Source organism: Carettochelys insculpta, chromosome 10 (assembly GCF_033958435.1).
Source record: "Carettochelys insculpta isolate YL-2023 chromosome 10, ASM3395843v1, whole genome shotgun sequence".
Lineage (NCBI taxonomy): Eukaryota > Metazoa > Chordata > Testudines > Carettochelyidae > Carettochelys > Carettochelys insculpta.
Window position 1 is genome coordinate 6,405,179 of NC_134146.1, and position 27,554 is coordinate 6,432,732.

The following is a 27,554-nucleotide window of genomic DNA, read 5'->3' on the forward strand; positions in this document are numbered from 1 at the left end:
ATGAGCTCTGCAGAGCCTCATAAAGTGACTGCTCCTTCCTCAACATCTCTGAAGAACGCCAGTCCCCCTCAACAACATGTTGTCTACAAGAAGATGTCCCGTGATAAGGCTGTAAGTAGCACAGCAACATATCTATAGCCACCAGCTTTGTGCTATGCATGGTCAGGGCCACTGCTTTGCTTATCTGGGGATTTACTTATGGAACACTCATCTTCACCCCATTTCTTTTGCAAAGAATTTGATTTATACTCCACACCATGGCCTAGCTATTGACTATATTATAGAAGTGATAAAATGACCTAGTTTCATGTTAATTTAACAACGTCCCCTGCCACCTCACTGTGTATGCCTTCATTTGCTGTCCTGATATCTATAGGCTGACTTGCTGTCTTTCCAGTTTGAGGCAAAAGTCCTTCACTGAGCTGCAGACACAAGCAATTAGGCTTTTGGAGTTCAATCCTGCAATGTGCGGAGCCTTCTACCCAGATCCAGTTAATACTGAAGCTTGTGAATATTCCTGGTTATGTGAATGGGAGCTACTCATGCACTTATATGAATGTGCTTCAAAATTATGTTCACTTGGTGCTGAGTGCTCTGCTCTGAGCAGGATTGGGCAAGACTAGCCAGGGAATCGCTCTGCATTGACTTCTTCCTACAGGTGACGATCTACATAGGAAAACGAGACTTCATAGATCACATAGATGGTGTGGAACCTGTTGGTAAGTCCAGCCAAGTTCTTTTTACAGGCTTTTTATTTAGTAAACCCCCATTATTTTCCCCCCATGCTGCTTAATTTAAGCTTAACTTTGCTTAACTTTTACTCTTTTCCGTTACTCTTTTCCTCTCTAGATGGTGTCTTATTAGTGGATCCCGAGATCGTCAAGGGGAAGAAAGGTTTGATGTTTTAAATGGTGATGTCAGAGTTTGCTTAGCTCTTCAGTGATATCTCACTGCAAAGCAAGAATCTCTTCTGCTTTTAGAACTTTTGTTGGCTTCTGCGAAATAAACCCCATGGTGGCGAGAGTATCTCTGGTAGTCGGGCAAGCTGTTTGAATATAATCCAAGGCTTCAGTCTTGTTGCAAAACAAATTTAAGATCTGATCTATACTATTAATTGGAACCAGGCTGGGGGAAAGGAGTAACTATCTTCCCGGACTTCTAACCCTAAATCTCAGAATCTCTGAATTCGCTGCTCACTGAATGTGTAATCTACTGCATATGTTCTTTTCAGTGTATGTGACTCTGACCTGTGCTTTCCGGTATGGCCAGGAAGACATTGATGTGATGGGTCTCACCTTCCGAAAGGATCTCTTTTTCTGTAGGATACAGTTGTACCCACCAGTGGAGAAGCTGGGATCTCTCTCCGAATTGCAGGAATGTCTGATGAAGAAGCTGGGCAAGAATGCTTACCCTTTCGTTTTAACGGTAGGTCTCTCGTATGAGCCTCTGGCTCACTTCTCCTTGACCCTTATTATCCAGCATATCAGCACTCCATGATAATCTGAAGAAGAGATTAATAATTAATCCACTATTACCTAAAACTGTGGCTTGAGTCGGAGGTTAGGTAGCAACCCTCATTTACTACGCCATGTGTGCTTGGGATCTAACAAACTGGAGAGGTCCTGACCACACGCCGTAAAATTCCTTGTAAAGAGAAGAATAATGATTTTATGGCAACAAAAGCCTTTCATGTTTTTCCGCTTCTGTCTCTTGCTCCCATATTGCTAGAATATTTGCTTATGCAGTTGCCTTGTGTACTCATGAGGGTGTGGCTATTCCTTGAGATGTGGGATTGATCTGCAAAAAACCTGATTTGCTGGAACAACTATTAATGTAGTTATTTGCTTATGTTTGTGTAGCAACCAAAAGCCCAGCTGGGTTTAGGAGCACCGGTATGTGCTGTATAAGTACAGATCAGGGACAGACCTGCTTAAAGACATGCTGAAAGTAGGGAAGTGGATACAACATAGAAGCAAATGAATCTGGTAGCAAGTTGGCCCTGCTTTGGTTAATTATGTTAACTGTAATTATTTTACTGAGGTAGGATGTAAGGGAGAGGAAGGAAAGAAGGGAAGTGATCACTTGCTATCTGTGTGTCTATGGGCACTGGGCTGGATCTTGTATGGTCTGCAGGAGATATGGGACTTAGTGAGAGGTATAAAAGAAGGCAAGGAAGTGGCTATATGGATTTTAGTGGGGAGTTTGTCCTGTGCATAAAGGGCAAGGCAGTTGAAAGCTTAAAATGGTTAAAGAAGGTGGCTGGTGGAGGAAAAGGCTGGGAATGCTCGCAGAAGGAAGATAATGGGAAGTCCTGTGGCACCTTATAGGCAAAGTTGTTTTTTTTTTTTTTTGAGCATATGCTTTCATAGGCAAAGACCTGCTTCGTCAGATGCATGTAGTGGAGATTCCAGAGGCAGCTCTTAAATTTACAGGCTCATGAAAAGAAGGGAGTACTGATCAAGAGGAAGGCCAGAGTTCACTAGGTCAGTTCAGTCAGGGAGACTGTGGCCCTCTTCCAGTAGATGATGTGGAGGTGTGAACATGGAGAGGAAAAACTGTTAATGTAGTTGGCCAGCCACTCCCAGTCTTTGTTCAATCCATGATTGATGGTGTCAAATTTGCAAATGAATTGTAGCTCCGCAGTTTCTCTTTGGAGTCTGTTTTTGAAGTTTTTTTTGTTGCAGCCTAGCTACTTTTAAATCTGTTACTGAGTGTCCAGGGAGATAGAAGTGTTCTCCTACAGGTTTTTATGTTACCGTTCCTGATACCTAATTTGTGTCCATTTATTCTTTTACGTAGGGACTGTCCAGTTTGGCCAATGTATATGGCAGAGGGGCATTACTGGCACATGATAGCATATGTTATATTAGTAGATGTGCAGGTGAATAAGCCCCTGATGGTGAGGCTGATATGATTAGGTCCTGTGATGGTGTCGCTGGTGTAGATATGTGGGCAGAGTTGGCACCGAGGTTTGTTGCAAGGATTGGTTCCTGAAGTAGAGTTACTGTGGTGTGGTCTGTAGTTATTGGTGAGAATTTGTTTGTTTGGCAGGCCGTGTGTAGGTGAGGACTGGCCTGCCTCCCAAGGCCTGTAAGAATGAGGGATCATTATGCAGGATGGGTTGTAGATCATGGATGATGTACTGGAGAGGTTTTAGCTGGAGGCTGTATGAATGGCCAGTGGTGTTCTGTTGTTTTCCTTGTTGGGCCTGTCTTGTAGCAGGTGGCTTTCTAGGTCCATGTCTGGGTCTGTCAAGCTGTTTCTCCTCTTCCTTAGGTGGGTATTGTAGTTTTAGGAATGCTTGATAAAGGTCTTGTAGGTGTTTGTCTTTGTCTGAGGGACTGGAGAAATTGTGGTTGTACCTTAGTGCTTGGCTGTGGACTATGGATTATGTGGTGTGTCCTGGGTGGAAGCTGGAGGCATGTAGGTGAGCAGAGCAATCCGTGGTTTTCTGGTATAGAGTAGTGTTCATGTGACAATCGCTTATTTCCACTGTATTGACCAAGAAGTGGATCTTTTGTGTGGACCAGTCCAGGCTGAGGTTGATGGTGGGGTGGAAACTGTTGAAATCATGGTGGAACTCTGTAAGAGTCTCCTTCCCATGAGGGACGATCAGGGTTGGCAGTGTGATCCGTTTCTGGTTCCACCAAGTGGGGTTAGACTAAGGCCATGTCTACATTACCTGGAAGATGGACCTGGTAAGAGTCAATTTTTTGGGGGTTACATTTTGCATGCCTTGTAGGGATGTACAAAATCGACCTATCAGGAGTTGGCAGTTGACCCCGTACTCCTTACCATCGCAAGAAGCTGTGGAGGTCAATGAGAGAAACTCTCCCATCGACCTTCCTCACTGAGGATGGCCAGATAAATTGATTCTACTTGGAATTGCGTATCTGCAGTCAACTTACCTGCCCAGTGCAGACCAAGCCTTAGTTAGGAAGGATCTTTTAAAAGGCACAGACCAGAAGTTTGTATCTGATGTGAAGGTGAGTTAGAAGACAGACTCAGATAGCTGACATACTAGCCAAGCATGCCATCTTAGCAGAAGCGTTGTGAATAGAGCTGAGGGGAGCAGTAATCCAGGCCAGAAGGGAGAAGGCTGCAGTAGTCATAGTGTGAAGCAATGTGGAACTGGGAGATGCTATGTGGAGAAAGCAACCAGAAATAGAAATGGCCTGACTGTTGCTCCAATGAGAGCAGAGTTGAAGGTGGTGCCTAGGTTACAGGCCTCCGTGACAATCAGCCACTTAACCTGGCTGCTCCCACTTCTGTGGCCATTTTTCAGGCTGCCTGGTTCCATTTCTCTGTCCAGTCTGACACGTCTACCCCAGCCCTTGTTCTCCCACTTGCTATCTCCCATGACATTGTCGCTGGCCTGCTCCCAGGCTTCTGTCTGCATGTCTGACCCAAAGACTCTGTGAAGTCCCCTCAGAACTTCACTGTGCAAGCCTTCTACCTTCCTGTCTAGGTGCTTATGTAGGCACCTGTCACTCTTCCATCAGAACTTTAAGATACCACATCGGTAGGTATTAGAGAAAACCCTAAAATGGGTAGATCTACAGCCCATAGACGTGCTTCCTTTTCCTGTCCCAGAGATGTCCCATCCCCTTGTCCCTGCCCTAGAGACTGTGGCATCTATTAGGATCCGGATTTAGAAGCTGCCATGTACCGATGCTGTTGCAAGTATGTTTTCAATTGACTCTGCAAAGTCCAGGCTTGCTTACTAACCTTCAGGTACAAATCGGAGGCTTTAACCAAGCTCGGACTTTTGGGATTTCTTGAGAGGTGCAGGTGGTAGAACTCCACCCATTGCACTGCCAGTGGGGGTAAAACTGGAGCCTTTTTTTACAAGCTCACATCCTCTCCAGGCCAGAAGTAATTGAGGTGCTGTTGTTCTTTGCTGCCTGTTCCAGTGGTTTTAGTCCAGTTCCCTGTGGACAGATGTCCTCAAACACTATCACTGGCCTCAAGTCAGTCTCTGTACCCATGTGACCCTTACCTGAAACTATCGTCGTCTTCTCACGCCCCTGTAAGAGAAGCACAACAGTCCTCTGGGTAGGACGTTGGATGGGATGTAAGGAGTCCTGGGTTCTAGTCCTAGCTAGGGCTCTGCTACCAGCTTGTCTGGCCGTGGGCAGTCCTTTATGCTCTCCTCTCACTGTTGCTCCTCCCTTTGTATGTCTTGTTTATTTAAATTGAGGTCCTTGGATCTGGGACTTGACGTGCGGTGCCCAGCGTAACGGGGCTTCACTCTCACCTAGGCCCTACTGCAGCCATATCAAACTCGTATCCAGGGAGATGCATGGGGCCCGACCAGTTTTTCTTGTGTCCCCCAACTACATGTTGTTAAAACATGTAAGTGCGGCCTACCAGGTCATACACCCTTCTCTGGCATGCATGAGCAGCAGGGAGTGGAACAAACAAGCTCCTTGGACTGTCTGTCTCCAGCACGTGCATATTAAAACCCCAGGGAGCCAAGGACATGGACAGCCTGAGGAGCCAGGATGGGTGTTTGGCCCGCCCCCTGCCACTCGTGCGTTCCAGAGAAGGGGGTGTGACCACTCTAAGGACAGGGATGGTGTAACCCATGTTGGCCAAGGCAGAGAGGGGCACCTGTCTGGGGCAGTGACAGGTGGGGGGGCGGAGTAAGGGCCAGAGGAACACATGGCAGAATTACATGGAGAGAAGGCTTGGGGGTGTGCAGTGAAACCCACGTGGGCTGATGCAGAGAGGGGCGCCTGCAAGCCTCAAGGGGCCTGAGCAGGTGGTGCAAGGGGGGCTGCACTGCAGTGGGGGAATACAAGCCCCAAGGAGTCTGAAAGGGGTGGGGGAGGACACGAGGGGATTGCAGTGTAAATTCCAGAAGGAAATGCAGAGAAATTGAGGGGCTGGGGGGGAGTGCAGTGTAAACTGGAAGGGAGAGGGCCTAAGAGTGGGAGGGGAGTGCCGTGTTTCTCCTTCCGTGGGACTGAAAGCCACAGAAGCTGTGAGGTCCTGACCTGGTGTCTCTCCCCATCACCCCTTCCCCTACTGGGGGCCACCCAGTCCCAGCCAGTGCCCCTTTCCTGTCTCCCTGCTTCCTCTATGCAGGAGAAAATGTTCAATTGTGATACCTTCTATGGCCCACTAAAAGGGGTTGGGCAAAAGGGGAAGCTCTAACGACTGTATGGGGAGAGGCTGCTCTTGGGGCAGGGGAGAGGTTTCACCGTGTTGTACCCACCATGTACAAAGCTGAGAGGGAAATACACAAAATCAGCCAAAGCATCATCCAAACCTGGTCACAATGATTGGCAAAGCAAACCCTTGTACAGTGGAAATGTTCTGACTTAAGTACACCCTGAGCGATGTAACGGGCGTTCTGCCAGCGAGCTGCTGGTGATCAGTTTCTCTCAGCCCTGATCTTCATTCTGTGAGTTTGTACAGCTCCGGTCTCCTCAGATACCAGTTCTTTAAATTAACGCTTGCCATTCTTCTTTCCGGCCACAACTCTCCAAGCCCATTCATCTATTCATTTGTGTTAGTAACACATGACTTTCCTGTGCAGTAGGTTATCTCGATCTTAGAGGATGAAACTGATGGCGCAGAGAATGCCGCGCTAGCCAGAGAACGCAGGTGACCTGACACCTGGTTTTGCATGTTAGCTGCAAAATCATCTGTCCCTTCTGTCTTCAAGATACTTTGGCTTTTCTGCTTAGACTTTTCTCCCTGGTCTGCTTGTATCATCAGTGTTTTCCCTTTCCTCCCTCCCTGCTAGGTGTCTTTTCTCAAATTTTATGAACTACTAATAAGATTATAAAAAAAAAAAAAAAATTCATATAAAGTATTAAATTCTAAACTAAAATGATTGCATTATAGCCAGAAAAGACCCAAAAAATTATAAAATATACCTAAAATGTAACCTAGAATAATAAATAAATCTAACTTTCTAACAGTAGTCCATTTTCTTTGGTGGTCCTGAAAGTTATCCATTTTTGTTTAGTCAGCGCTCAGCAGGCTTTGAGTTTGACATGCCTGCTCGACTGGAATACGATTAACAATGTCAGTGGTCCTGCCAGCACCTTTTGGGGCATTTGGGCAGGGGAAGCTCACCTTGCTGCTGCTGCTCTTTTATGGAGAACTGATGGGCTTTGCTGTCTCAGGCTATCACTTGTGCACTTTTTGTTTCAGGAGCCATAACACTGGAGGTATGGATAATCTTTCTTGTCTTTCTCTTCAGTTTCCAGACTATCTGCCCTGTTCGGTCTCCCTGCAACCAGCTCCTCAGGATGTCGGGAAGGTGAGACCAGCAGAGCTTCATATATTCAGTACTTCTACGATGGAAGAAAGTTATGGGAAAACACAAGAGATGGGTATCTGGATCAAATATTTCAGAGAAAGAACTAGGAAAAGCATGGGTTAATGTACTTTCCATCATTGGATATGTGGCACTGTGCTGTCTTGTGAACCACCCAGGAGAAAATATGCAGGAGAGTAGGATGGAGTCAGAGGCATTCTGAGTATCAAGTCTCACTTATCAGTATAAAATATCTGTTAGTCTATAAGGTACCACAAGACTTGTTGTTGTTGTTCAAGTCTCATTTAGTAACAGATAAAGAGCGTAACAGTTGACACATTTCAGTGAAACGTGAGAATCCATTTTCTAGAATATTACCAGAGATGTGGATTGGACACCACTGAAAGAGGTATGGTGTTGTATGTTTGTTCGTGTTACATGCGCACACCCTCACAACATTAAGGCTGTGTCTACACTACAAAAATAGCTTCGAAATTGATTACTTTGAAGTACAACTAAGAAGTAAGCAACTTCGAAGTAGAGCATCTACACACACTCAACTTCGAAGTAGGGCACTACTCCATTCTCACTAAGGACTTCAAAGTTGGGCTCCCTACTTCAAAGTTAACTTCGAAGTAAGGGAAAAATGTGTGTAGACTCTCTGCTGGCTACTTCAAAGTTAGTTCCTAGTGTAGACACACCCTAAGTGTCTGAAACCTAATGCTTCTTTTTAGACTGAGTACCAAGATCTCGCATTAATTTAAAACGTGTGGGAAAGACATGTTACATTTGGTTTAAAAAAAAAACCAAAAAACCAGTTAGCAGTAACTAGGTAATGAGCTATTACTGAAAGGTAATAAAGTTTAAAATATTGGACACTTGTCTAAATAACTAGACTGGGCTTGTGAAAGACGTGATGCAGAAGGTGTTAGACTCTGGAGGTCACAGGGACATGTTGTGTGTCAATTTAGCAAAAGTTTTCACAAAGCCTTAAAAAGAGCACTAAATGGAACTCGGACACTTCTTCTAAGGCAGCTTTTCTTAAACTACGTTCCATGGAACACTAGTGTTCCACAAACAACTCGCAGGAGTGCTACGAGCGTTTTGAAAAATACATGGATGTTATATTTTCTGTTAAAACCAGATAATGTTTTACTTCATTGCAATGATACCTGATTAAGTTATTTCATTTTGGTTTTGCTGTTATATATTGTTGTTTTGGTCTGACGACAGTGTTTTTGGAGAAAATTCTCATAGGTGTTCCACATAAAAAATATTGTTTGTTGTTCAGTGGTCTCAAAAAATTTTAAGAAACATTGTTCTAAGGTACATGTGGATAACATTCATGATCCTGCAGGGACATCAGTCAGCCCTGTCTGCATAGATGATAAGCAGAATAGCTCTGTGCAATCAGTCTCAGAGCTATAGCAATGTTAGTCTGTAGCTTCAAAACAACAAGCAGTCCTGTAGTATCCTTAAAAACGATTTTATTAGGTCATGAGCTTTCGTGGATTAGACCCACTTCTTCAGGTGATCATCCAGGTGTATTACCTTTTGATGATCCTCTAAAGAAGTGGGTCTTAGCCACAGAATCTCATGACCTAATAAATGCCTTATTCTTTAGGGTGCTACAGGACTTCTTGTTTGTGAAGCTACTGACTAACATGGCTCCAGCTCTGAGTCTGATTGTGTGGAGTTATTCTTGGACTCCAGGTACTAAGAAAAGGTTGGGTCTCTGAAGGAATTCCACATCTCCGGTGCTGGTGGTGAGCTATTTTAGAAACAGGACGGGTTGGCTAATCTTTATGAAATGTGGAGCATGTTGCTCAGCATGAATCTATAGCACCTACCTCACAAGAAAACATAATAGGCTCAGTGGTGTCAAATGTCAAGTTCAGGAAGATGATTTTCCTACCTCTGGGTATTACACCCACAGAGTTCCTTGTATAGGAAGGCTGCTAAACACTTAACAAATTTTGCAGCTCCCCTCTTTCTCTTTGGCAGTGCTGCGGGGTGGACTTTGAGGTGAAAGCTTTCTGTACAGAGAACGTGGAAGAGCGAATTCCCAAAAGGTAACAATGTGTATGGAATCGGGACTGGTCTTAAAGCTCACACATGGAAGGCATGTAGCCTGACTCAGGGCCCCGCCCTCCCACCATGCTGGACAAACATTCCAGTGAAGTAGAAGGTTCTGCTCAGTGTAACTGCAATTCTGTTTGCTGCTCCTCAGGAACTTTGTCCGCCTGTTGATCCGTAAAGTACAGTATGCCCCAGAAGAACCAGGACCCCAGCCTCAAGCTGAGACCACCTGGCAGTTTTTCATGTCCAGCAAGCTCCTGCACCTGAGAGCACGTCTGAGTAAAGAGGTGAGCAGTCTGCCCTAGGGCTTGTCTATGCTTGCAGGTTTGTTTTTGAAAAAACGCAGCATGTTCACACTGCCATGCCTGAAAAGTCAAGATAAGAGAGCTTTCCCCTCAAAATAACAACTCCGGCTCTGTGAAAATGAAAGCACGTGAACAAAGCGCACCTGTTATCAGCGTATGACAATGCTCCTTTTGCAGTGCTGTGACTGGGTGACTTCAGTTTTTGGACTACTTATTTTGACCAAGGGAGGTCCAAGAGTATCATCGAAAAAAACATGCTGTGTAGATGCAGCCCCAGCGAGCTCATTGTTCAGATGCATGTACCTGCTTTGCTGCCCCCCACAGACTCCTCTTCAAGATGTCCGTGTCTGGATTCAGTGTGTTCTCCCTTGCCCTAACATCCCAGTTATTTGACACCGTTTCTCATAGGAGCTGCTGTTAGCAGTAGCTGGGAATGGAATACATGAGCTCCTTCACTGGTGCTTTCCTACAAAATTCAATAATGACTGACTATTGAAGTCACAATAGAAAGACTCCCCTTGGTGTCGGTGGGCCTTGGGTTGTAGTAGCAGGGGCTGTACCTACATACATAGCTGATGTCCCACATCAGTCCACAGAGATTTCTGTTGCAAATGGCTGGGACTGGAATTGTATTGCACAGGCCCTCCCACTGGGTTGTGTGCCATGTACTCAGCCCATGTCACTCTTCCAGGTGTATTATCATGGTGAGCCCATTCCTGTCACTGTGACCGTGACCAATAATACAGAGAAAACGGTGAAGAAGATCAAAGTGTTAGGTGCGTTTTTACTCCTGTCTTTAACTCCCCCAGGGGCCATGCAGTGTGGGGTTTGGGTTTAATCTCGTCAGACAGCGAGAGACTGGGAACCTATTAGTGTCCCTCACGCAAACAGACCAGGGATTGCCCTGATCCATCCATCTCCATGTCGGGGTCCCTGTGGTGCTCTTTAGGGAATGGGACTCCCCAGGGCTGTCCTCCTGCCCTTCCATTGCCCTCTGCTAGGAATCGTGGCTAGGACCATGCCAGATGTGCCCTTTCTAGTGTGCATTATTTTTGCACTGCTTTTCAGCTCGTTACTGTTACAAGTGAAATTACAGCTGGTGAGAGCTCTTGTTGTAGGAGGCTGTCAGCCTTAGAGCACTGAAGGGACTCCCCTCCTCCCCAAGGAAAGTCAGTAGGATGAGTGAGTTGGAGTAGGGAGATGATTTTTATCCCTATATACAGAACTGGGGAGATTGATACGAGAAAACTGCATTCCATTCTGATGTTTTAAAGGGGATGTTGAAATACTTGGGGAGAGGGCAGATGGTCTTGAGACCAAGTAGAAAGTGCCTCACAGTGAAAAGACTTCAGGAGCTCAGTCTATTTGCTATCGAAAAGAGAAGAGGTGAATGATTGTGGCTTATAAATATCTTTACTGGGAGAAAATACCAGGTTGTAAGTCTTTCTAGTTCAGCCAGGGACAGGGAACACAAGCACCAATGGCTGGTAGTCCAGACAAGTTCAAATTAGAAATGAGAAGTAAATTATTACCAGTGAGGGTGATTTAACTACTGTGCCAAGAGAAGTGGTGGATTTGCCACCTCTAGATGGCTTCAAGACTTCCTAGAAGGTAGTTAGTCAAACACACATTATTGAACTCCATATTGGGGTAACTGGGTGGGTAAAATTCTAGAGCTTGTGTTATATGGGAGCTCAGAACTCATCAGCGAATTGTATGGACCCTTCCTGCTTCCCTGGTTTCTTCCTTCAGCTCAGGAGACCGGGAAGGGCAGCTGTCTACGTTGTTTATATGCTCTTCATGTAATTGATTGTCTCCTCACTCCTGTTCATTCATTCTTTCTCTCTCAGTGGAGCAAGTTGCCAATGTGGTTCTGTACTCGAGTGACTTTTACACGAAGGTGGTAGCAATGGAGGAGGTTCAGTGAGTGTTTCAGTGCCTTGTTTTCCCCACCCTACTCCGTCATTTTCTTCACTCCCCTGTTAAGTATCTGCCCTCTCCAGAAATTAGAGGCTGTGGTTTGGAGCTAATTTTGTGGTGCAGCCCTGCCCTGCCAGCCCTCAGAGTAAGAGGATGCTGATTGAGGTAAGCTATCCTGTTTCTGATGATCAGCCCCATTCTCTCTTCCCCCCGCACCCAAACGAAAACAGTTCACTTGATACACAGAATTGTCTTGCTAACTGTAATTTTGTTTGAAACAAGGATAGAAGAAACATGAAATGGGGGTTTCTTCTCCCACCCAGCCAGAGACTGCCCCAGCTGTCCACTTAGGTATCAAAGGCAGGGTATTCCAATGCTTACAAACATAAGAACAGCTGTATGGGTCAGACCAAGGGCACGTCTAGCCCAGTATCCTGTCTTCCAGCAGTGGCCAATAGGCCATCATCGAGTGATCTATTCCTTGTCGCTTACTGCTAGGGAGACAGAGCTATTAGCCACGATAGACCTGTCCTCCATGAACTCATTTAATTCTTTTTTGGAATCTTTTTATAGTTTAGGTTTTCACAGTGTCACCTAGCAACAAGTTCCACGGGTTGGCTGAGAACATAAATCCATCCCATTCATTTTTAAAGGAGTTTCAAAGTGATGATTTTTACTTGTCACCCCAAGCCAGGGCTGGGGTACAGAGAGCTGTTCTGAGGGCTTGTCTACACTTATTAGCCATGTCTACAAGTGCAGGCTACTTCGAAGTAGCGGCACTAACTTCGAAATAGCGCCCGTCACGGCTACATGTGTCGGGTGCTATTTTGAAGTTAACATCGACTTTAGGCGGCGAGATGTCGAAGCCGCTAACTCCATGAGGGGATGGGAAATAGCGCCCTACTTCGACGTTCAATGTCGAAGTAGGGACCGTGTAGTCGTTGCGCGTCCCGCAACATCGAAATTGCGGGGTCCGCCATGGCGGCCATCAGCTGAGGGGTTGAGAGACGCTCTCTCTCCAGCCCCTGCGGGGCTCTATGGTCATCGTGTGCAGCAGCCCTTAGCCCAGGGCTTCTGGCTGCTGCTGCCGCAGCTGGGGATCCATGCTGCATGTACAGGGTCTGCAACCAGTTGTCGGCTCTGTGGATCTTGTGGTGTTTAGTGCACCTGTGTCTGGGAGGGGCCCTTTAATGGAGCGGCTTGCTGTTGAGTCTGCCCTGTGATCCTGTCTGCAGCTGTGCCTGGCACCCTTATTTCGATGTGTGCTACTTTGGCGTGTAGACGTTCCCTCGCTGCGCCTATTTCGATGTGGTGCTGCGCAACGTCGAAGTTGAACATCGATGTTGCCAGCCCTGGAGGACGTGTAGAGCAGTGTTCCCTGTAAGGTGAGCGGTTGGGTTGTGGCCCAGGAGAGATTCAGGGCCACCCAGCTGATTAGCAGAGGTCACATAGCTGGCAGCATGTTTCTGCTGGTGGTGCAATTCCACACAAGCTTGCTGGGCAGAGGAGAGAGGGAAACTTTGCAGCTCTACACAAAATAGACTAACACGAGCTGTGTAATGCGCCAGGGGTCAGCCTCAGTGCTCTGTTCAGTAATGTGGAACGGGAGGGCTGAGTAGCTAAAAGAGAAAACCAGTGCCATTGCCTGAGTGACTTACTGGTTTGGTCTGGAGTTAAGGGCTGTAACTTATTTTGCTTAGATCCCATTCTTACTGGGTGCTCATTTGTGGTTTGTTGACATGACTTGGAGACTGAAACTGATGATTACTTCATTTGTCCAATTGGTGGCATGTTGATGATCTATAAATGCCTACTTTGTTAGCAGATTTCTAATAGTACAAGGATCACTAGTCTAGCTGAAAACCTATAGCAGCGAGTGTGAATCCAGGTCACCTGACCCAGGCTACTGCACCAGAGCTGAAAAGAGCAGTGTAGATGCTACACCTCAGGTTGGAGCCTGGGATACAAACTCACCCCCTCACCAGGTTTCAGATGGGTTCCGGCCCAAGTGGGAATTACTATACTGCTATTTGGAGCTCCCTAGTGGAAGCCAGTTGACCCAGGCTTGAATTGAGACTCACTGCTGTAGGGTTTTTGTGGTTTTGTTTTTGCAGTGTAGATGTACCCACTGAGTTGCAATGGCTGGAAGTGGAAGCGAAACAAATTTGGTCTAGAAATAAAGCTAACTAACCACTGGAACAACTTAGCAAGATGTTTAGAGGCTCCTCCTTTGCCTTCGGTCTTTAAATCAAGGGTGGATGGGTTTCTAAAAAATATATGGGGTAGTGCAACCAGAAATTATGGGCTTGAAAATTGATTGTATGAAATTGAACATCTTTTATATGGCAGGAAATCAGACTAAATCATAATGGTCCTTCTACCCTTAATGCATGAAAAACAGTTATGTGATTTGATTGTGGTATTGCAACCATTTACTCCATTTTCAGGAATGCTTTGAAGTTTGGTTTACTCGTTTGAACAGGGCCTGGCCCAAAATGTTGAATTTTCTGCTTTTGGTTGTAAAACAAGTCAGCCATAGCTTTGTTTTTACGGCATTTTTCCTCCCCTGGGAAGTAACTGGGCAGTTGGTATTGGGCTATGCATTCAGTCCTGAAATTCTCATAAGCAAATCTGTGCTTAAACTGAATGTGTTTTTCTTTCTTTCCCTCTCTCTCTCCTCCTGCTTCCCACCCCAATCCACTTCAAGAGAGAAAGTGCAGCCAAATAGCACCATCACCAAGACATTGACACTTCTTCCCTTGCTGGCAAATAACCGTGAGAAACGGGGCATAGCACTGGATGGAAAACTAAAGGATGAAGACACCAACTTGGCTTCCAGTACCATGTGAGTCCCATTCTGAAGGCGGGTCTCAACTGAGAGAGTTCCTGAGAGGGTTGAAGGGTAGTGCGAGAATAGTCTATAGTATCACATTAAGTTTTGCAGTGTTTCCCCCATGCTGTGCCATGGAACCCCGGGGTTCTGTGAAGTGAAAATAAGGGTTCCACGAGAAAATTCCAGTACAATAGCCGACTCCCCTGTGGTGCCCTGCCCTGCTGCTGCTGAAACAGTAGAACTAAATTTAATGGGGTTAACGGCTGGCAGGGCAGCCGGAGGGATCTGGACATTAAACCAACTGAATTTAGATCCATTATTTTAGCGGCAGCAGGGCAGAGAGCCCCTTGCTCACCCCGCTACCTGACTGGATGCACCCCTCCAGTGGGCGTGGCTTGGGTCACCCCTGCCAGCAGAACACATTCATGCCAGCCTGTCTTCTACTGGGTGCACATAGCTGCCTGGCATAGGCTCCCCAGTCAGTGCCACAGATGCGTTGGTCCGGAGGGTCAGTTTGGGACTGAGGTGGGTTAATTCTGGGGATGGTAGGGCAAGGGGTGGGCTAGGGGCCAAGAGAGGTTAAGCCTTGGTATCGGGAGTGGGTTTTGAGAATGTGGGGGGGGTAAAGCTTGGGCATGGGGGGCAGATCTGGGGCCTGGGGGGGTAGAGCCTGGGAATGGGGTTCTGCAAAATTCTTTTGAGTTTAAAAGGGTTCTGTAGCCAAATAAAATTGGGAAACATTGGTCTAGGTACATAGTCTCAGAGAGGTAGCTGTGTTAGTCTGTAGCTTCACAAAAAAAACAAGCAGTCCTGTAGCACCCCTGCTTGTTTAGTGTACAGTTGGAAGAGCAACGTACACTCATGCAGGTTGGGATCTGTTTCACACTTTGATGCATCTCCCAGGATATATTTCCAGGTGTAGAAGGGTATTGGCTACTCCAAAGGGTGTGTCTCAACATGTCTGACACTTGAGAATGGACTGTGCTTATCTGTCTGCTTGACTCTCACCATCTGCTGATAGTGCACTGTGTAGTTCCCACTCTGTTTTTCTTTCCTCTAGTATCAAGGATGGGATAGACAAGACTGTGCTGGGGATTCTGGTCGCATACAAGGTGAAGGTGAAGCTCATTGTTGCAGGGTAAGAACAACCAACTTCTCTCTGTAAAGAGCAGAGATGGAAATGGTGCCTGTTTTGTAGAAGAGTCCTCAATATGGTTGCTATCTAGGAGAAAGGGGATGCAGTTTAGAACATGCTGACTTGAAGCTGGAAGCCTCTAGGAGATGTCATAGTTTGGCCAGCCCTAAATTATCCCTAGTCTGTAAGGGGAGCACCTCCCTTAGGTGGTAGATATCCCTGAAACTCAATATTTAGTGTAGTCTCCTCTCTGATTTTGAGAATCACTGTTTTTAGTGTTGTAAGAGTGCAAATAAAGATTCAATCAAAATGTACCTCCAAATCCTCATTTACCCACCTGATGAGGCTGAGATGCTGGTGTTACTTACTGGGAAATGCTGGTGTTATCCTCACTACATAGCACCATGGGGGAAGTTCAACTTCCTAACATCACTGGCAATATGGAAGTGGACAAAAATAGCTCTCAGCTGGTGAAGTGTTGATTTGCACATGTACTCGCACCACCATGTTCTCTGTTTCTTTATCTTGTTGTACTCTAACACAGGGTCAATGGTTTGGCTTGTACTCATGATAAAATAACTGTCATCTTGTGTGATCCCCTGGTTTCTGTGTTGAGCCATCCTGTGGATTTTGGGAGCAACTGTAAATGGAGCCATGTGAATGTTTGCTGTTTTGAGATTCAGAGCCCCCTTTCCTCCATCCCCAGGGTGGATTTGACAAACACTTATTTATAACGGTCACCTAATTTGATTCTTTACCATTTGATTACTTATTCTTGCTTGCTTAATTCTTTCAAGCTGAGCTGTTTGAATTTGAGCATTGGGTTGTCCAAGAGAAGAGAAGTCACGGACGCGGTGTGGGAAAAGGATCAGTGGGAACTGAATTCAGCAGAGATGCTGCTTTAGCTAAGCGGTTAAACTACTGAAGTTTTGATAGGCAACTCTGTGCGCGCGCTGCGCGCGCGCGCTCTCTCTCTCTCTCTCTCTCTCTCTCTCTCTCTCTCTCTCTCTCTCTCTCTCTCACACACACACACACACACACACACACACACACACACACACACACACACACACACACACACACACACACACACACACACACACAAAATGTGTTAAGGAGACGAGAAAAATTAATTCACTGTGATACCCACTCTGCCAATTGTGTGTGCTTTTTCTTTCCAGCCCTGGTGATAGGGTTTTGTTAATGTTGAATCTTTCTACCATGCCTGCAGCCCTTACTGCTGTAATTTCACTAGCTCACTTTGGTTCACTGGTATGTTTGTTAACCCCAATTTGGTGGCCTTTGCAGACTTGATCATAGGTGAATTCATGCAGAACATGCACTCAGCAAAGGAAGGCATTAAGTAACTGTGGCCACAATGTGAAGAAGGGCTTTGGGTTTCTCTAATTTTATTGGCCTAAAGAACTTCTTGAAAGCCTTAAGATCCTGGATTGTGCTTCAGAGAGTAGGTAGTATCTGGGCAGAAGCCTGGCAGATGGGCCACCTGGATGTGTTCCAGACCACTGGCTCTCAAACTTGAGCAACCCAGCTACTCCCCATTGTGATTTAAAATATTTCAGACCCCCAAAACCTCTCCCCTGAGCCTCAGTCCCATCCCCCCTGTACACCACTGAACAGCTGTTCTGTGGCATGGAGGGGGAAGAGTTGATCAGTGGGGCTGGTAGACCCTCTGGATTATTCTTGCAGATACTTGTTTGAGGAAAAACTGCTCCAGACCATCACAGCCCCGTGTCTGAGAGCTGTTGTGCTAGGTGACTGAAGGGGGACTAGTTCACGGTGGCTTCCTGGTAGCTTTGGCCTCTTGGGGTCTGTTAGTAGAGCAAAGCGCACCTTACAAACGCTCTTTGTTTTTCTGCTTACGTAGCATGCTGGGAGAGCTCACCTCCAGGTAAATCTGCTACATTTTCTGCCTTTCCAAACCATGCCCTCATGGCAATAGCACTTTGCCTTCTGTCCCCCGCCCCGACCTCACCCCAATTAAAAATCCCTTAGCCTGGTAGGTGAAAGGACTCGTAGTATTCCAATGTGATAAACAACCCACATTACAAAGATGCCCAGGATATAGATCTGTGCACAGTGTCTAGAAAGGAGCAAAGCAAATAACGTAGGACTAAGCGCACACTTTGTGCCAGAACCATGTGTAGAGGACACCAATGATGTAGTTGGGTTTTCAGGGAGCAGATCTGAGTTTGCAGGATTTTTTGTTTTTGTGGGGTCAGGCAGCTGATTGTAGCTGAGGCTTAGGGATGGTGGACCCAAACTTCAGATCTAGGTGACATGGGTGTGGATCCTGTTTGGGTGGAGGAGGTTTGCCTGGAACAGGACTCTGTGCGCATGTAGGCATGATGCATTCTCTTCTCTCCCCGCAGTGAAGTCAGCATGGAGCTGCCATTCCGTCTCATGCACCCCAAGCCTGAGGAACCGAACAAAAGAGGTCAGTAACACCATGTGCCCTGCTTTCACTACTTGCACCATGGTTCGCAGTCTCTTCCGCATAGTATGATGGTTGCTATGAACGCCTTGATTCCTGCTATAGAGGAAACCTCAAAGTAACACCAGTAGTCTGTCTTCGGACAATGGCCATTGCCCAATGCTTCAAGGGGAATGGAGAGAATAGGGCAAGATCACGAGTGATTTAGTCCCTGTTGTCCAGTCCCAGCCAGCTGGGTCGACAGCCACCTTGGGGTAAGGTGGGAGGTGGAGGCCCTGGTACCATGCCCCTGGAAGGGGTGAGGCCAAGAGCAGTCAGCCCTTAGCGCTGGTCAGAGCCCAGCACTGGGCCACCCCCAGCCCTCCTAAGCCACGTGGAGCGGTACTACTGTGGCATTTCCAAGAGGCCCTGTGAAGTTGTTCTCCCTCCACATCACCCCTATCAGAGAGCCAGGTCCCAGATTCTGGCAGTCAGATTTAGGGACACTCAGAGCATGGAGTTGCATCCCTGACTGTCTTGGCTAATAGCCATTGATGAACCTACCATTGTGAACTCACCTAATTCCTTTTTGAACCTAGTTATAATTCTGGCTTCACAATGCTCTAGCAGCAGTTCTGCAGATTGAATGTGGGATGGGAAAGGAAATAGGTCCTTGTTTGTTTTTGAACCAGCTGCTTTTAATTTCATCGGGGTAATCCAGGGTTCTTGTCAAGGGGTGAAGTAACTAACACTTCCCTGTTCATTTTCTTCATACCAGTCATGATTTTATAGACATTTGTTGTATCTCCCGTTTCCTCCCCACACCTGCTGGAGACTCTCCACTGGAGCAGGGGAGAGACCTAAACTGAAGTTATCTGGCACAGCAAAGTCAGAACTTATTTAATGGAAGGTGGCTGCTGAGGTTAAACTCTATTTATACCCCGTTTCCTGCACTTCATAGTTTTTTGTAGCATAGAGAGTGTCAGTCAGATTCTTAGTAATCAAACACTTAATAGCATAAACATTGCAAATAGCATTTGGATTACTTATGGATAGCTCTTAAACAAAAGCCATCCGATAGTAAACCCGAGCGCTCTGCAACAATTGTTCTCAAAGCGCTGTGTAAAAGCTAACAGCAACGAAGGGTCCTGTGGCACCTTATGGATTTCTCCACTTTCTTGCTTTTACCCATTGAAAGGCAAATTTTCAATAGTTACGTAGCACTTGGAATGTTCTGCACATGCAAACAAATCCCCCCTCGTTTTCTTACACAGCAGGTTTCTCAGGCTTTACAGTATAGCCATAATATGTAGAATGTCACCTGGACTCTTCAAAGCTTGAGAAGAGGCCGTGTGTCTCTGCTTTCCAAATGCTTCACAGCCTTGTCAGCAAAAAGGTCTGGATTTCTTTTATAGCTAGCAGCATTCCAGTCCTTGAATTGAGAGTTGATGAGTTTCAGTTGCTGGTAAAACAGAAGTCTGTCGCCTGTATACAGAGTGGTGCAGGAATTTGGGCTCCAACCCTCAAAACACATATCTTTTGGGCATTTAGCTATGGAGTCCACAGGGCTGTCTTCAACTCCTATAGCTGTAACCTTCCCCCGCCCCAGGAGCTCCAGTTGGCTCAGCTCTCAAATGGGGTCTTAGGTAAGGAACCTGCAAAACTGCTTGTCCTAAATGGATTCTTCTTGTAATGGAAACCGATACTGAGCCATCTACTAACTGATCCACCTTGGTGCTGGGTGTTTCCAGGCCCTTTTAGCTGAGGTGCCCTGCCCTCTGCATGTGCAGAGATAGCATTCAAACAAAAATCCATGTCTTCTCTGTAGCTAAAGCATGCAGGTTACATGCAGTCCTCTTGCGCTCAAGAACATAGCCAATGCACTTGGGGATAGAGACAGGATTAACAAATAGGCAAGGCCAAGTCAAATGCGTAAGCCATCCCAGATGTCTGGGAAGAAGAGGGTCAAAGAGGGCAAAAGAGAAGGGTTCTGTAGAGGTGGGCATTTTCTCCTAAACTGTAACGCACATGTGGAGGATTGGGCATCTATCTAGCCCTCTCCTTAATCTGCTTTGAATTAAAGGAGGACACCAGTGCTGAGAGATGAGACAGACATCAAAGCACAGAATAAAGGTCCTCTTCATTTTAATTTTGCACTTGTTAGGAAGTGAAATTCAATTCCAGGCTCCAGCTAACTTGGCTCTGGATGGGGTGTAATGTTTTCATAGAGCTGTTCAAGGCTGAGTAGTGACTTGGTCTCAGTGATCTAATTTTTAAAAATCTATTTTGTGTCAAAGCTGTGCCTAACCAAGGCAGCCAGCACACTGTGAACTGAAGACAGTCCTAAAACTGCTTCTCAAACGAGATTTCCCTGAGAGGAGCCTTAAACTGCATTGGCAGAGCAGAAAAAATTCCACCCCAAATCCACAGGCATAACTATAACTAGAGAGGCACCTGGTGGCTGTAAAGTATATGGCAGGATACTTTCAATAAACAAGACAAGGAGGGAGAATTCAGTAATTACAACTGCATGATAAGAAGTTGAGCCACCCAGTTGCAATAAAAAATTGAAGCATTTGAACTGAAGACTTATTCCATAGTAGTGTTAAGGAGATGTGGCTGTACAAAAATATGAGGAATGCAAAACTCCAGGCTTTGCACATAGACTTTGGAGAGGGAATGAGGCGTTGTCGTAGTTTTGGTGTCTGTCGTAAAAGCCTCAGTGGCTAACATCAAGAGTATGTGAGGATCTCCTTTTTCATTTACAAAATTTCTAACAGTCTTGGCTGTTGAGAACAACTTGAAAAAATTAGAGTGTAACCTGAAGGCTCAAAGCAGGAGGTAAATCAAAAGAACCCAAAATTTCATGGTTTCTTTTGTTACCTGATTTTATTTTTATTTTTATTTTTATTTTATTTTATGGCCTGATATGATAGATTTTTTTAATGTTTTCTGTCAGCATATACTATTTCCCCATGCTGTAGACAGATAACTTGGACAAGAAAATTTAGGGTATAAGGAGAAATAGAGGCAGGCAAATATTCTTTCTAAATACATGCAGAATGCTTAAAATTAAGTCTTACTGCTACCTTTGAAAGTATTTGGTGCATATTTATCATGCATGTGTGTATCAAAATATAAAAACAAGGAAACTTCCTGGATATGTTTGAGAGATGTTATAGGGTACATTGTGCCAATTTTTAATTTTGGAAAATTTCCATTGCTGAACAACTTTAAAATATCATCGGAGTTTTAAAACTAAAGGTTGATTTACAGAAATCAGAGCTATCTTTTTCTTCCCCCATCTCTATATTTTACAAGGCTCTTTCTAGCAAGGGAGAAACTGATTAACTGTGCAGAGGAAATAGTGGAAACAACTGGAGATAATCAAGGCTATCATTTTTCTAGTGCCTAAGTGATTAAGTAGACAAAATTTCATTGAAAATCAATGAGACTTTTCAGCTCCAAAGCCAAGTAAGGCACAACTTGCAAAGGTGCCTGAGTCACGTTGTCTTAGGAGACTGAGTCATTTATGAAAGTAAAACCAAGCTCCTGAGCTATCTAGGTATTTTTGCAAACTTTACCCAAATTGGTATCAAATGCACAATGTAAATAAATGGGGGGAAGTGGGCAGGAACGCTTTCTAACTTTTTAGTTCTTCTGGAGCTTGCTCATCTCCTTTCCGCATTAGATGTGTGTGTTCTCCACAGGCATGGGTGCCAAAAGTTTTTTCCTTACCAGTATCTTTAAGGGATTAGCTCTGGTGCCCTCCAGGCATAGCATATTACTTCTGTAATTCAAATTAAATGGGAGCTGAAGATTACAGGTTTGATTGCCACTGACTTCTGTGGGGTCTGTTGGTAGCTATGGTTCATTACATAAACACGTTCAAAAGCTCAGCAACCTAACAATGGAAGTAGGGGCAGTGCCCCTATGGGAAAACAATGCCAGAGCCACAGGGGCTTCTATTTCAATCCAGTCTCAGACAGCGTATATAGGTCTTTTTTTCTTGGCCTTAAAAGGATGCATTGGAAATTCAGGATTGTGAAATATCCCTCTCAAATGCCACATCCTTTTACCAAAAGCAGCCCATATATCATTTACTAAATCACAGTCATCTCTAACAGTTCATTTTTAGGGTATCATGCAGATGAAAATAGCAGATCTCCTAAACTTAATAACAGGACAGACTCGCCAGTAATTGTGTGGGGAACCCTAAAAGCAGTTAATTGGGAAAAGAAATGCCTTCATTTCAAAAAGGAAAAAAACAATGAACAGAGGAAAATCCCTTTGAAACCTGCATATCCCAATTTAGAAACACAACATGCGTGTGTTTTAGGGTCCCAAATTGGAGAATAAAACCTGCCCAAATCAAGATGGTAAAGTAAAAATTCTCCTGTTTCTGGCTTCCTGTGTTATTTCTGATTACTGTTCCTGCTACTGAGTCCATGCTTTGGATTTGTGAGTGTGACTCCATCAGGTTTTCATTAAATCCCAAGAAACAAGATTTTTTTTCCATGAAATTACATCTAATTTGGAGCTAAGCGGACCAAAAGTTAATTGCAGAGACTGTGCTGCAACAACGTGCAGGGAATGTAGAAGCAGAGGGAGTTAGCTGGTTGTACAAACTCTACAAGGGATAAATAAAGGTGTTCATATGAGACCAGTCTTCAATCTCATCTTTTCTGTTCCCTTGAGCTAAAAGTTACCTATTTGTCTGTGCCTCATTCCTTATCCTGCCATCTCTCTCTTTGGAGAGAATGCAGCAGAGAAACAGGAAAGCAGTAATTTTATAAAGCCAAAAATATAGTGGGATTAAAATGCCATGGGAGAAAACTGCATTAAAATGCCATCAGATGCCTGGGCTAAGCTAATTCCATTTCTACTTCTCCACCCAGCTCCATTCACAAGTCCACCCCAGGATTATCCAGGGTGAGAGTCAAAAGAATGTCAGTATCAGCATGTTTGCTTATGCAGAGATGAATTAAGTCCAGAGAATCTCAGAGAAGCAAAGTATGAAGCAAAGGAAGCAGTTGAGAATTCCAGCTCTTTTCTCTGACCATGTTGGCACAGTTCTGTTGAAAGTAAATGGAGCTGTGTTGAGTTGCATTAGCAGATTTTGTCCTTCAAATGTGTTTATAAGTGATCTTGGAAGCATTTTGTTCCAGTGCTGTTTTGAAAGTTAAAATCTTAAGTGTGGAATTATTGCTAAGTAGTGTCTCCCTTTTTCATTTCTGTGCCTGGGGGTTGAACAGGAATGTCATACCCTTCCTTTCTCCAGCTTCTGTATAGCCCAAGTGCATACACATTGGCTGCATCTCTGTAAATCCTGTTCCACACCTTAACTACATTGTAACTTTCAAAAATTACTAACATTTTTGAATACTTGAAAAATACACAGGTTAACACATTTTGCCATCTCCCCCTAAAAGCTAAGGGGATAAAAATCAGACTTATAATAGAAAATGCCATCTGTCCCTGCTCTGATTGCTTTGTGCAAGGTTATAGAGAACTATCCTAATGGCATGATAAAATATTTTATGTCCTACAGGAGATAAAATCTTCAAGGCCAGCATGTATTTATGTAGCTGTTGGATAGTTGCAAAATAATGCAGTTTTGTTCAGGCTGTTGAGAACTTTAGCTTTGTGATAATTGTATGTGAACTACAAGGTGGAGAGAGATGTTGCATCAGGACAAGAATCTGGCCCAAGCCCTGACAGAGACTCTTGGCCTTTAGCTAATGAACCTGTGGGAAGCCGTGGCTGCTTAAAGCTAAAATTGGTATAATTGCATCTTTCAGAGAATAAACTTGCCTAACGCCATGTCATGTGCATATAGCACTGTATCTAGCTGTGTAACTAGTCTCCTGACAGACTAAATCTGACTAAAACAGCACGTGCTTCCCCCTGCCCATTATATAAAATTGACTGCATACTGTACTTGTGGATACCATTAAGCTTCACCCACATCAGTGATGTCATGGTTTCCTTAGTAACTATCATACTTCAGAGGGGAGCAAAGGCACAAGACTTTATTGGAGGGTAAAAAAAAAAAAAAAAAAAAAGCAAAAAAACCACCATTGATGCAAAAGCAAAACAGTGTGTGGTGGCAGTTCTAAAAATATTTAATGCCCAACTCATTTCAATTGAGTGTAGACCAGCGGGTTGAGAGTCATACATTCCAGATTTCTTACTGTGCTTAATAGCTATAGTATATGATCCCCTGCATATAGAATACAATCATAGGCCCATGCTTTATAAAGGGATCCACTAATTTCCATGGTTGTTTCCTGGTGCTGGGTCTGCTGCTCTTCAAATGCTTGATTTTCCAAAGTGCTGAGAATCCTCCTATCATTGACTTTGGCTGGAGTTGTGGGTGCTTAGCACCACTGGAAGGCTAGAGTTTTTGGTGTGCTGGGTTTGGCACCAAGTTAGTAAAACTCTCAATCACTCACCACTTCTGGGAAATTCTGGCCTAGCTGGCTGGAATTAGGTTTGAGGGTTGCGGGTGATGCTGTCACTGGATGAGCTAAAGTTACCAGAAAAACAGACCCAAACAAACCGTGTTCACCCTCCCTGCACTAACACTGTGTACACTGCATGATGAAGATACCTCTGAGAGCACTATGTTAGACAAAGGGAAGCTAGCAATGATGAATGCTGCCCTACTGGGATAGCTTAGGCTGAAGTTCCATTACATGAATGCATTCAGCTAGTGCCAATGGGTTAACCTACTCCTGCGTCACTGTGCAATGCAGAATCTTGAAGAAATTAATATGCATGCAGATTTCCTTTTTCCCTACTGGACTGCAGAGGTATTGACTGCCAACAGGGACTGCTGAATGCAGCAGAGCCCAGCTGGCACATACAACACAAGGTCGGGGAGAAATGGGAGTTGAAAAGTTACCAGCAGTGCAGGAGGCAGCATGAGGTTGTTTACACCGGCCTCTCCCCAGCCCAAAGCCCAGGTATCCAAAGGGACAGAGCCTAAAATCATGAAAGGTTGGAGTGGGAAGAGACCATAGGAGGCTATCAAGTCCAGCTCCCTGCTCAGAGCAAGACCAACCCCAACTAAATCATCCCACCCAACTCTTTGACAAGGTAGGCCTTAGATGTTTTTAAGGATGGAGATTCCACCACTTCCCAAAATGTCTTTCTGAGTGTTTAAGCTGGGGGTGGGTCCCTCCAGTGGGACTCAGTGGAGTTGGGGGTGCAACAGCTGGGTTCTCAGGGTCGGGGGAGTGCCTGGGCTGGAGGTGGTTGGGGCTGGGCTCTGCAGGGAGGACAGGAGTAGAGAAACAGGAAATGAGTTGTCTTTAACTCCCTATCCTTGGGGGAATTTTTTGTGTTTTGGAGATATACTTACTGATGGGTATTTTGAAATAAAATTACCAAATAATTGACACTGGCCTACATATATGGACAAAATATGCGCAATTTAGCAGAATTCTTAATTTTTTGGCTCAGAATACCCCCAGGAGTAAGATTTAAGCAAGTGTAAAATTTGGAGCTGTGCTCTCTAAAATCAAAGCTGCCAAATAAAGGAAAGACCTGAATTGTGGTCTCTACCAGTTTTTGATTTCTGTGCCGTTTGATTTAATGCTAATTAATGGCTTCTTCAGGCTGGTTGCTGAAGTGAGCGGGGACAGACCAGTTAAGAGGAACACCAGGTCACAAAGCAGTATTACCTCTGCTTGGTGCTAATAGGCAAGCACCAAGCAGACACTTCACAGCAGTTGTTTCTAGCAAGCCAGCATGGGAAACTCTTTTAGCTCCTTAGCCTTTTTGATGTTTGAGCTGTGCTGTGGGAATATATTGCCACAAAGGGCTTGATTTTAGTTCCATATTACTCTGTTTCAAAGAATTACGCCAGAATTAAGTTTATTATTCCAGACTGAGTGTCCACATGGCAAGTTATATCAGTATAGCTAAGACTAGGGTATAATTACTCTCTTGTAACTATGCCAGTCAGTTTCCTCATGTAAACAGGCCCTAAAGTGATTTTAATTTTGCTTCATGCAAGCAACACTTTGTGTACTGGGCTAGAGTTTATAAAAGGCTTTTCTGGGTTGCTCCTCAAGCCGCAGGAAACACTACCACTTCCTAAACCAGTTATCTTTGTCTCATTTTGTGAGATTCCTGTTTATCTTTAGAATAATCTAATCTAATTCTCTGTCTCTTCTTTCCTCTTTTATGCATGCTGGTAATTACAGCAATGGCGAGGTATGGAGCTTCTTTTAATGTTGTCCCACTGGTCATTCTAGTTCCTAGTAACACATTTGGAATTCTCTTAGCCTGGTCCAGAAATTGAATGCAGAATGAATAGGATGAGACCAGTTCCAAAACCTAATTCAAATCCATAAAGACCCTTCCCCTTTCCAAGTTGACCAGCTGGAGATGACAGTATGCAGCCAGGAAGGATTGGTTACAACATGTAGTGCATCTTCACAGCCACTATCCTGACTAACATGGAAAGCTGCTGCTGAGTGTTGTCCCAGCTGGATAAACACCTTATACAATGGCCGTTGAAGTCAATGGAAAAACACCCATTGATTTCAGCAGGACTTAAGGTTCCACTGATGACGTCAGAGGGCACTGCATGTACGAGGAAAAGAGAAGTGAGGATGAAGGGCTCCCCGTGAAGACTGAGCTCAGTATGAAGGAGGCATGCAGTTTTAAATGGCTGTCTTTCCTTCATTTCAGTGTCCAGGATGAAGACCTGGTGTTTGAGGAGTTTCCTCGTCCACAGCTGCAAGATTTGGATGAAGAAGAGAAGGCTGCTTCTCCAAATGATGACTGACTGGCAGCACAGGCTTCTGGAGGAACTGTCGGGTCTGATGATAGATTTGTTAGGACAGACCTTTTTGGTTGTATTAAACAGCCAGTTCTTGCTGTTGTCATGTGACTGTCTGAGAGCACAGCAACAGGGATCAGACTCTAGAGCAGTAGCTCTAAAAGCATCCTTTACTGTCTGGACTAAAAGTCCGGGCTTTGTTAGCCAAAGGTTGTAGCAGATTCAGACCGCTGCAGTTTAGCCACTAGAAATAAACATTGACTCACTGTGCTTCTTTGTTCATTTACCATGCAACCAGGTTCCACCAGTTATTAAAGTCAAGCTGCTGATGTGTGTCTGTAGCATCTGACTTTTCTCTCGGTGAATCCAGGAAGCCGCTTACAATTTCTGGCTCTCTGCTCAAACTCTTGGGTTTCTACAGTCCAGTGAGGTGTGTACAATGTTTGCCCGGGATGGTCTTTGTGATGGAGGTCAGGACTGTTGTGGAAGACTCAAAAGCCTTCAGCACTGAGGGAATGTGGGTGATTGCATTGTCCATAGTTAGTGACAGTGGCTCATTCTAGCACAGCACCAGATCTGAGTGGCAAACTGGGATTTGATGCCATTATGGGCCAATGTCATCAGTGCTGGTGTTGCGGAAATCAGTGAAGATGGACCATGATGTGGGTATTGGTGTGTCTGTCTCAATGCTAGAGCCAAAGGTCAGGGCCGGGTGGGGGCTTGGATACAGAATCAAGGGAGCTCAAATCTAGCTGGGGGTTGGAACAGTGTGTGCAGTAAACCC

General features: G+C 45.0%; 1 protein-coding gene across 1 annotated transcript; it reads left to right on the forward strand.

Annotated features, from left to right (window-relative positions):
- On the forward strand, nt 1-27,034 carry SAG (S-antigen visual arrestin). The gene is made up of 14 exons (XM_075003731.1): nt 1-111; nt 659-719; nt 850-894; nt 1,232-1,425; nt 7,217-7,276; nt 9,278-9,345; nt 9,504-9,639; nt 10,349-10,433; nt 11,508-11,580; nt 14,285-14,422; nt 15,471-15,548; nt 17,431-17,454; nt 17,936-18,000; nt 26,680-27,034. The coding sequence occupies exons 1-14, from the start codon at nt 1-3 to the stop codon at nt 26,985-26,987; spliced, it is 1,446 nt and encodes a 481-aa protein (XP_074859832.1). The 3' UTR covers nt 26,988-27,034.
- Nucleotides 27,035-27,554: the final 520 nt, after the last annotated feature.